Source organism: Zerene cesonia, chromosome 6, assembly GCF_012273895.1.
Source record: "Zerene cesonia ecotype Mississippi chromosome 6, Zerene_cesonia_1.1, whole genome shotgun sequence".
In the NCBI taxonomy this organism is placed as follows: Eukaryota; Metazoa; Arthropoda; class Insecta; order Lepidoptera; family Pieridae; genus Zerene; species Zerene cesonia.
Window position 1 is genome coordinate 1,201,421 of NC_052107.1, and position 11,620 is coordinate 1,213,040.

Sequence of the window (11,620 nt, forward strand, 5' to 3'; positions counted from 1 at the left end):
TAAACGCGTGAGCGTAGAACCGAGGGGTCCTGGGTTCGATTCCCGGTGAGGACAATAAATAAAAATATCTCGGTCTGGATACGGGACTTCACTTTATATTTGTATGAAGTTTTGTTGAAGTGTCTTTAGCGGATTATAAACATTACTTTCCATACGTTTCGCACATTTTACAGCGAGCATGGTCACGGAATAATATTATTAATAAATCGGGTTTAAAATCCGGTTAGAAGTCTATAATTTCTACGATAATGTCCTTTGTTTCTTTAAATTATTTAATTTTTTTTTTTTTTTTTTTTTAATTTCTTTGTTTAATTGTTTTCTTGTTTAAGCTTTTTTATTGTGATGTTTTGTGTTAATTATTGTATTGTTTTGTTCTAAGTTTATTGTCTTTTTTTTTTTTATTGTATTTCTGTGGAGTCAAATAAATGTTTCTTTCTTTCTTTCTTTCTTTAAATTAATCTTATTGTATAGAGAGGTGTGGCCAGAGGAGGGTATATTTGGCGTGGAGGGAATCCAAGAGCACGAGGAGTTGGACATGCTGGAAACTATCTATAGCACAGACCTGGGAGTTGAGATTATAGGTATATCGTAGAATTGTAAGCTGAAGTTTTTGTGTTTGTTTGTACGTGATAACTTCAGAACCTACTGGTTCGAATTGAAAAATTTCATGTAATATTTCCGAGAAGAAAATATCGTATACTAATTGTAATTGCTCTAAAGTAATTAAAAGTTGTAAGTTTTAATTAAAATTTTCAAAATATAACCTTCATTAGGTAGAGATTTATTTATATATTTGGAAATTAATAAGTTCTCTAGATTTCAAAAGAGTTTTTATTTCAGATAATGTTGAAGACGATAATCAAGAAGATAATTCAGAATATGACGAAGAAGGTGAGTTAAATCTATAACTTACTATATACTTATTCATCATCATTATCATCATCATCAGCCCATATACGTTCCCACTGCTGGGACACAGGCCTCCTATGAGGGTTCAGGCCATAATCCACCACGTGTGCCACGGGCCAAGTGCCGGTTGGCAGATGTCACATGTCTTCGAACTTTTTGATTCTTGGACATGCCGGTTTCCTTACGATGTTTTCCTTCACCGTTCCGAGCAGTGGTGATGCTATCCACATGCGCAGATAAATTGAAAAATCAATTTATTTCCTGCACGCTCGCCCGGTCTCGAACCCCGACTTATCGATTTTATAATCCGAGGTCCTCACCACTGAGCCATCACTGCTTTTTTGTTTTATACTGATTAATTTTTAATAATAAAATAATAAAACCTCCAGTTGAAGTAAAATACTTATAGGCCCGGGTCTTTCCCGTGGATAGCGGAATGACTATCCTGGGTCCAATGATTTACGAGTGAAGACAGACAGACAGACAGAGTAACTTTCGTAATTATAATATGGCTTGCAGCTTCTATCCGTAGTCGAAGACATAGTACCAGAGGAACCCCATTTGTCTTTTCTTAGGTGTCTAGATAGCTATCTTTGTACCAAATTACATCCATATCAGTTCAATGGTCTAAACCTGAAGAACAGAGAGACAGATTGCATTTATAATATTCTATTTATAAGTAAGAATACTTGAAGTAATACATATATACTTGAAATAATTTCTAGCATTTTTGTTTAGATGAAGAAGAGGAAGACAGAACCACGGCTGTTGTGGAAACCGAATTCGATTTCCAGGACTTCGTGCAGAGGTAAAAATTTACAAAAAAAATTATTTATATTTAGTTGTATACGATTTGTAATAAATTAAAGAAATAGAATACAAGAAATTATTTTCCGCGGAATTTGAACCCGCAACCATACACGAAGGGAATATAAGAAATTCTACACTGATTTGAACCCGTGACCGTTTACACACACAAACACAAACACACACACACACACACACACACACACACACACACACACACACACACACACACACGTAAACACGCACCAAATATTTTGAGACAATCCCTTATAGATTGAAACAAATAATTTGAATTTGAATAAATCAGTACAACTACTAGCAAATACCTAGAAAACTAAGTGCTTATATAAAATCGTAGATTCTGCCATCCCCGGGTGGTGAGCGCTTGCGCATCTCTGCTGGAGCGATATGAGAAGAACGCGCCGCACACGAACCACTGTATTGTGAAAATGCTGCACCGAATCGCGTGGGATTGCAAGCGGCCGGCCATGATGTTCCAAGCGTCTATGTTCCTGACGTTCCAGAAGATTCTTGGCAACCGTGTTGCGCATTTTAAGGTTAGTTGCCAATGAATAATACGTTGTGTCTGCTAGAAAATCGGTATTCTCAAACAAGGTTCTCAAAAATTAAGGAGGTTCTCAATTCGGTTTTTTTTTGCGTTTTCTATTTAAAAAATCTATGAGCTTTCAAATGGTTGATTGAATGGGTGATTCTTTGTGTGTTTGATTGGGATTTGTTGTCATTTAAACCTATTTCAAACCCTTTTGGTAGAAACTACAGTATTTAAATTCTACTATTAACTCTTTATACGCCTTTGTATGTATGCGTAAAGTTTATAAATAAAAAACACATTGATAACCTTCCTTTTTGTAGTTGGTTAAAATACAGTAAATATGATCGCAAACTAGGTCTACAGTAAATCAAGTAAGACAAACGTTTGTTGGCAAGATTGACTAAATAGCCATATTTCATAACCGATACATAGATAAACAAATATATTCGACTAGAATCTAGATAGAACTCGGCAATCATATTTCAGTCTAGCTCTGGCCAATTTATAGTCTGGCAAAGTTGGCGAGATACAAAAATCGTCTTTTATATATCGTTAATAATAATAAAAATGTAAGCGTGTGTTTGTTTGACTTGCACCTAGCAACGGAGCGATTTTATGTTATGATTATTGTAGCTGATGGATAATTTGTAATTGTAATGGGTTAATTTTTCCGCTGGAACATATTTCTCTTAAACAATTAAATTAAGACTCCATATAGTACTTATTACGAAGTCATATATCAACGGGATTATTTATTTTCTTAACAAACACACTCACACACACAGAAAACAAATAATCACACACTATAAAAGTTAAAAAAACACCAAACGTGTGAGTGATCCTAGAGCCTGTAACACAGTTCTAACACATTCTTTAGTTTCTACTCTTTTCTAATCTTATTGTGCAAATTTTACAGTTTAATAAAGATTTCAAGATCGTTTATTATATACTAGCTGCGCCCGCGGTTTCACCCGTTAAGTCCGTATCCTGTAAGAATATCGGGATAAAAAGTTCCCTATATGTGATTCCAGTTGTCCAGCTGTCTACGTACCAAATTTCATTGCAATCGGTTCAGTAGCTTTTGCGTGAAAGAGCAACAAACGCACACACATCGTTACAGACTTTCGGTAGGGTAGGATTATTATTTTTCTTTCGCGTTTATGATATAAGTAATGATTATAACCTTCCCTTAATAACACACACACACACACACACACACACACACACTATTTCACACAATTTCTCACTATTTCCCTTTATTCTCAAAACAGGAGTTAGAAAAGTTCGCGATCTACGTGTTGAGGAAGTTCAGCGAGGTGGCCGGCAAGAGTCCGAAGGCGTTCATAGAACTGCTCTTCTGGACCAGCTCCAAGGACGCCATCGACGTCGAGTGCGGTTACGACCTGTACAATGATCCTAGGTAATTTTTTCCCCTTTTTTTCGTAAATAACTGTTAAATTTCCCTCATATTCCCTCGTATAAGCCAGAATTTCAATAACATGAAATTTTCAAGAATTGCCACATAGATTTTGTCCATATATGTTCCCACTGCTGGAACACAGGCCTCCTACGAGGGTTCGGGCCATAATCCACCACGCTGGCTAAGTGCGGGTTGGCAGTTGTCACATGTCGTGGAACTTTTGATTCTTGGACATGCCGGTTTCCTCACGATGTTTTCCTTCACCGTTTTAAGCAGTGGTGATGTTATCCAGATGCGCAGATAAATTGAAAAATCAATTTATTTCCTACACGCTCGCCCGGTCTCGAACCCCGACTTATCGACTTTGAAGTCCGAGGTTCTCACCACTGAGCCACCACTGCTTGTTTGCAGATTTTGTTGAATAGCGCCAAATAAAAGCCTTATTTTATTAAAACTTTAATCTTTACCAGTGTGTAACTTAGGCTACTACTTAAACGTACTGACTTAAAAATATTGTAAAAGCGTCGTGGAAACAATGTGGACACGTAAATAGACTAATAGCTTCAATCAGCGTATTTATTTCTATTATTTGCATATGTGTGTCGCTACAGTTTTTTTTTAACTTTTTCTAGTGACGTATCCCTATATAAATAAATTACACTTATATAAACCAGAATTTTCTCAACAATATACAAAAAGCCAGTCCATTAAGATGGCGTACCCAGGGTACCACACAGCTCCATTTTACAATCAGTATTTGGATAGCGGCCAAGGAGCACTCATAATTCAGATTCACAGCTATAGCTAGTTTTGGCGAGCGGCTTTACTCGCGTGAATTATATTCCCATGAGCCTAGTAATAGACGTTTTATTTTAACACTAGCAGAAAAAAATCCTATTTATCAACGCTTGATGGATTATTTTCGTAAAGTAGTTCATCGAAACTACTTGAAAAATATAGTCCGTGGCCTATTACCCCACCCTTCCTAGTCCATTATTCAAAGTAATAACGTACATATATACTAATATTATAAAGCTAAAGAGTTTGGTTGTTTGAACGTAGTAATCTCAGGAACTACTAGTCCGATCTGAAAAATTCTTTCAGTGTTAGATAGGCTATTTATTGAGGAAGGCTATAGGCTATATATGTAGCACGTACGAAGGCGGGACGGACCGCTAGTACCGCTATGATTTCTAAACACTTTATCTTTATCATATTATTGTGGTTACTGCTACTTATTATAGCAACCGTTTTTCCCCAAAATTATAATCTAATATACATAAATCATACGAAAATCCCACTTCAGGAGACAAACTTCTATTTCGAAACGAAATATTTTCGATCATAAATAAAACCAACGGTCCATTTTAACTTTATTCATATCTCTGTAATCGTCTGGTCTTGACATAACAATGTCCTTCGCAGCGAGCCCGACGCTAGAAGTTATAATAAAGATCGCGCTTTCCGTGTGTTTGCTTTATTTTTTCAATATTTTTTGAGCTAATAAAAATGTACTGTGTAAGTATACTGAATAATGAAAGCTGAAGAGTTTGTTTGCTTGCGTTTATCTCAAGAACTGCTGTACTGATTTGTATGAAATTTACTACACAGTCAACAACAGTCACAAAGGACATTAACCCCCTCCCCACTCACACTTCCCAATAAAATTCCCCATAGTGAATATACCCATACTCGTACATGTAATCTAATACTAGTCGTCCCTAAAGACTCAAAAAAAATATCCCTCCACTCAGGGAAGATGCAACTTTCTAATAGTGAGAAATTTTAAATAAAAAAAACAGTCCAATAGTATTTTGTTGTTTGATTTTACGCGAGTATTATACATTTAGAAATAAAAGACTTTTAAACGGATTTTAAACACGGTTTATTCATTATATTATTAACCCGACGTTTCGAACATTTTACAGCGAGCGTGGTCACGGGGAGACTGTCCGTCAGTCTCGCTATAATATAATGAACAAATAGCGTTTAAAATCCGTTTAAAAGTGTTTAATTTCTAAACAGTCCAATAGTTATTGTGTGAAAATATTACATACATACATACAAAACTACATTTTTAATCTTTATAATATTAGGTTATTTAGATTAGACCGAATATTATAATCTGAACGCTAACACAGCAAAATTCGAATGTTCCCGAAGGATCGAGAATTTAATCAGGGCATGAATGGAAGAAAAGGAAGAGAGAAAGAAAATCTCATTTCGCAAACTTTTTGATTGCCCAAATTCGTAATTAGAGTCAACTTGCAAAATAAATTGCCTCTTGCGTTGTATATTTAAAAAAATAATTCAACATTTTGTATGGGAATTTCACATGCTTGTAAGAAGGTGTATTTTTTGTATAATTGTTTTTTCTTGTGACTAAATTAATTTGTTAAATAAGTTTCATCGAATATGGTATCTTTTTATTTATTTATGACTATAAAATAGTAGTAAAATATCTCATTAAAGCCCTTGGATGGTAATTGAAGGGAAGGCAAAGCATCTTATATATTATTAACCAACTTTTATTTTAAAAAAATAAACTTCCTTGAGAGATTCCATTGAATACATAATTCTAAAACCGGAGGTCCATATCCTTTTCCTTACCCTTCCCAGTCCTTTCCTTTATTCCTTTCATCAATCCTTTTTCATCCCTTTCCAATTTGTAGTCGGCAATATATTTGTAGAGGCGTAAGGTCTGCAATTGACCTTACGTCTCTCCAAATGTTCATGGGCGGTGGTAGCGCGTATCAGGCGTTCGACCAGCTCCATTGCCGAGAATGAAATAAAAAACCTACATAAAATCTTATATGATCTAGATTATAGGTCTATCGGCATTTTTATATGATTTTCTTTGTTTTATTTTTTAACTTTTGTTTTATCATATAGAGATAAACCGGGAAAGAATACTTGGTCAGAAGAACAGGAAGAAGAGTTGCGGAAGCTGTATATGGAGAATCAAAGTAACCCACAAACTGATCAGGGTAAGTTTCTAGAAAGAGTAATTGTATACTTTAGTTCTGTTATAAAGATTAAGGTAATTAGAGAACCTAGTTGAAAATGAAAAATAAAATCTCACTTTTGTTTGTTTATTTGATATAATCTAGAATAATTATAATTAATGAATCTACAAATACCAATTTCAAATGCGATTTCCCCAAATTGTATGAATTTGTTTCCAATTATGATTTTTTTTTTTTTCTAGAAATTGAAGACTTTAACGGGTTTTAAATGCGATTTATTCATTGATAATACTCGCGTAAAATCAAACACGAAATACTAAATATTTTATTACTATGTTTTTGCTAAAAACTTACTGCCAACCCTTTTTTAATACGCCTTTATTAGCTTAACTTGTATGTTTGTATATTTGTATGTAACTTAGTAACTACTCAATTTTGACCCACTTCAAGTGACACATTTAATTCAAACTTTATCAAGAAACGGAAAAACAAAAATTTCATAAGCTTATCTTATTATCCTGATTAGAATCGCAAGGATTAAATAACTTCCTTGCCAATACTCTGTATAAGTGTAAGCGAGATAATTGAGTTGTTTCTATCATAAAAGCATTTAGGTCCTAAAATTTATCCCCAAAATATTAGAGCCTAAACGGATACGCTTATTAAAAAACCCCTTTCCTAATGCTCACCTACACTAAAAAAGCCGAAAGCCACTATGTTGTCAAATTTCAAACCTTAATCCTAATAACAAAAATATAACATAGCAACATAAACAATACATATATACATAGCCGCTCTTTGCACGACATATCCTATTTATTCCTTAATTTTATATTTCATGTGTGCAATAGACGCCCACAATTCGAAAACAAACTCCAAACATTCACATTTCCCGAAGCAAGAATCCAAAGTGAGACATAATACGCCAATTAAACTGATTCCCATTCGAGACGCGTGCTAAGTTCTCGGCAACAGTTATTCTCGCTGCGAAATTAATATCATTTTCTCGTAAAAGGAATTTTCTTTCACCTGGACGATGATATAACGTTACTCCAGAGAAACGGGTATTTATGCCAGAGTCAGATTTCTGTAATTGCTTTATTTATGTTGTTTTGCACTTCGCTTTTTGTAAAGAACTGGATGCTTTGGATGGGTTTGTGACGGTTTTTCTTATTGTTTGGAAGAGATTTGTTACACGCGGGCAACTGAGCTGGTGGTTTTTCTGATGGTAAGCGATCACCACCGCCCGTAAACAGAGCAGAGGTAGTGTCTCTGCCAATGTAATGCCCACTTTTAAGGGTAAGGATAAGGATAGGGATTAGGATAAGGGAATAAAGGAAGAATAAAAATAACATTTATTAAATTTTTAGTTTTTTAACATTGAAATTTTTTGTAAATGAGAAATTTTGAAAGAATAGAAAAAAAATTCGGGTTTTCGGGATCGAATCCAGCTAATCCATCATGATCAAATTTTTTCTATTCTTTCAAAATTTCTCATTAACATTTATTCCTTGTGTATATTCGGAACATCTAGATCCTGAGTATGGATTTATTAGTACAACTGTTTTTCTACCCCTGAGTAATTGATTTAAGTAAGAACTACTATAAAAAATAGTTTTTATATTGTTTTATTGTATCCAAGTGTGATTTCCGTATAGAATTATCTAAAGTCATGGACAAGGCATTGCGGTCAAGAGGTGTACCATAATGTCTAAATCAGACGTATTGTACTGGCTGTGGTCTGCTAAGACATTTCATTGTATATTGTTAACACAAGAAATATACATATAGAACATATGAAATATACATTTTCTTATCATTATTTGATAGACAAGGTCATAAACGAATCAAAAGACAATTTTATAAAAAAATAACATGCATACCCAGCTAAGAGCATGGTAGCTGACCATTTCGTCCAATCCAATCAATTATTTAATTTCTAGATTGTTCAACACGCATAAAAACAGATAAAAGTCTGTAGAAACCTATATTATTTATATTAAACTAGCCAAACATATATCTTCACTAATATTGTCAATGCGAAAATGTATTTGTTTGTTTGTCTTTCAGTCACGTAGCAACGAAGCTATTTTGGAGATATATAGAGAGTGATATAGGCAACTTTTTGCTCCGCTTAAAAACTGATTTTCCTTTACCAATGCGAGCGAAGCCGCTGGTAAAAACTAGTCCTGCTAATATTATAACCGATTGCAATGAAATTTGGTACGTAGACAGCTGGACAACTGGAATAACATATAGGATACGGACTTACGCGGGTGAGCCCATGGGGCGCAGCTAGTTATACATAAAGGTAACAAACATAGCTTTCCCGTTTATTATTAAATACGATAAAATGTAAGCGAACCCAGTTAATTAAATTAGTTAAACGATTGATTATAACGCTACACTGCACATGCTTTGATGTTATCTAAAATCCATAATAAACTAAAACCTCACTTGATATTATAAATTACTAGCTGCACCCCGCGGTTTCACCCGCGTAAGTCCGTATCCCGCAGGAATATCGGGACAAAACGTTGCCCATATGTTATTCAAGTTGTCCAGCTGTCTACGTACCAAATTTCATTGCAATCGGCTCAGTATTTTTTGCGTGAAAGAGCAACAAACACACACATCCTTACAAACTTTCGCATTTAAAATATTAGTAGGATAGTAGGAAGCAGGATTACCTTTTTTTATATTTAATAATTTTTACATTTCCATCCATGTTTCTTATCAACAGATGTCATAGACTGGATCCTAGACAACCTAATAGACCAGACTAGAACGCGGCGGAGTGTTATATCGAAACTAAAAGAGCTGGGGCTCATATTCAAAGCGCCGACCAAGAAGAGTAACAAAGAGAGGAGAGTTCAGAAGGAGTTCAGCGAGGAAGAAGACACTTTGTTGGAGGAACTGTGGACACAGTTTAAGGAAACGGATGGTGAGTATTTAATAATGTTATATATTTTATCTAATATATAAAAATCAATTGCTATTCAATAGTCTCGCTAAAACTCGAGAATGGCTGATCTGATTTTTATAATCATGGTTTTGGTGCATTTCGAATAGTCCAGGGAAGTTTTAAAGGTATGAACGATACGGAGGCGGGCGAAGCCGCGGGCGTGTAGCTAGTATTTAATAAATATGATGTTTGGCTAAGAGAAGGTTCTTATTAAAGGAAATTGTTAGGAATTTGTGTGGCAAATTTGAACTTTGTATGAAGAATTAACCGAAAGGACATAACTCGGGTCAGTTGGTCATTTTAGGTCAACAATTTATTTTTATTTGTTTTCACTAATTTCTATGTATTAAAAATTAGTTACTCCAGTTTTAGTGCTCAAATTCGATAAGAATGTATTTATGAATATGATTTATTTAAGTAGGCGTATTAATGCAAGAAATTTTAAAATATTACAAAAAAATCTTTACCCGGTGCAGGCGACTATCTAGTACCATTGCATACCTATATTAAAGACTAGCAGTCCGCCCGTGGTACATATACAGTCTTTAGCCTTCCTCAATAAACGGGCTATCTAACACTGAAAGTATTTTTCAAATCGGACCAGTCTTTACTGAGATTAGTGCGTTCAAACAAACAAACAAACTCTTCAGCTTTATAATATATAGATTGTCACAATTGTTCACCCCGGCTTCGCCCGTTGTACATACATAGCATGTAGCACGCATATAACATAATTTATAAAATCGGGCCAGTGGTTCCTGATATAAGCGCGTTCAAACAAACAAACTCTTCAACTTTATTAGTATGTATAAATACATCAAATAGTACAATGTCATGAAAACAGCTCAGATATAAAAGTTTACGGCGCAGAAACATCTGTTATAGGCCCGGGTCACGTCTGTTGATCTCTCCATCTTATTGTCCCAATTCCGAGACCTAATGAAATTTTAACGGAGGAAAATTCAACTGTTTTGTGGATGTATAGGATGTGATATTAATCTTAATACATATATATAAATTTCCTGTTAATTTGTTTGTCCGCGAAGGACCTGTAACTACTCAACCGATTTTAATCAAATTTGCACCAGGTGCAGTTTGATCCAATAAAAAGAGAATAGTTTGTATTATTTGAATTTCGATACAGGATGGACGGGTGGAGCCGGGGCGTGCATCTAGTATATGATAAAATATTCATTTTATATTAATACTAAAAATACTAAATAATAGAAAAAATGCAATTAGAAAAACAAAAATTGATAAATCAGAGAGTTTTAATCGATATTATATTCTTTATCGTGGCTAGTTTACAAAAAAGTCGGTCAAGTGCGAGTCGGGTCGCGACACTATACGTTCCCTACAATTACAATATTATACTGCAAAAAAAATTGGCCACCCATCGTCCTATATCGTTACTAGAATTTATAGATGTCATATGAATTTCATATAACAGAATCAAGGCAAAAGTGAATAACATTCAAGAGACTTAGGTTTTGCCCGCGGCTTCGCACGCGTTAAATTCAGAGTCGTTAATAGATGTTATTATACATATAAACCTTCCTCTTGATTCTCTGTCTATTAAAAAAAACCGCACCAAAACCGTTGCGTATTTTTAAAGATCTAAGCATACATAGCGACAGACAGAGAAAGCGAATTTGTTTTATATTATGTAGTGACGTCACATTAATTTAATGTCTAATATAACATATAAAGCATTAAAATTAAACTATTCGTGAGCAAAACCAATACTTTTAGCAGAGAAATAGTATCTTTCATTCGAAATCGATACATAGCTTCTTTGTTCCGCGATGCAATAAAACTTATGTCGTTTTGTCGTCTCTAAAGATTTCTTGTTCGCAGAGTTGGAGGAAAGTTATTCGATCTTCTATGTATGGTTTTATTTTTATATTGTTCCCATTCATATGTAGTCCAGTAGTTTTAGGTCGATTTAGGCCTGCATTTCGGAAACGTAGCCTACCTAGCTGAAAATTCGTATATACTTG

At 34.5% G+C, this 11,620-nt stretch overlaps 1 protein-coding gene across 1 annotated transcript in view; it reads left to right on the top strand.

Annotated features, from left to right (window-relative positions):
- LOC119840488 (protein timeless homolog) overlaps window positions 1–11,620 on the top strand; it is a 29,467-nt gene that overhangs the window by 10,703 nt on the left and 7,144 nt on the right. The window contains exons 12-18 of the mRNA XM_038367126.1: window positions 472–581; window positions 841–891; window positions 1,648–1,717; window positions 2,075–2,273; window positions 3,541–3,689; window positions 6,582–6,676; window positions 9,399–9,599. Of these exons, the coding sequence (XP_038223054.1) occupies window positions 472–581; window positions 841–891; window positions 1,648–1,717; window positions 2,075–2,273; window positions 3,541–3,689; window positions 6,582–6,676; window positions 9,399–9,599 (875 nt within the window). The remainder of the gene's footprint in view (window positions 1–471; window positions 582–840; window positions 892–1,647; window positions 1,718–2,074; window positions 2,274–3,540; window positions 3,690–6,581; window positions 6,677–9,398; window positions 9,600–11,620) is intronic.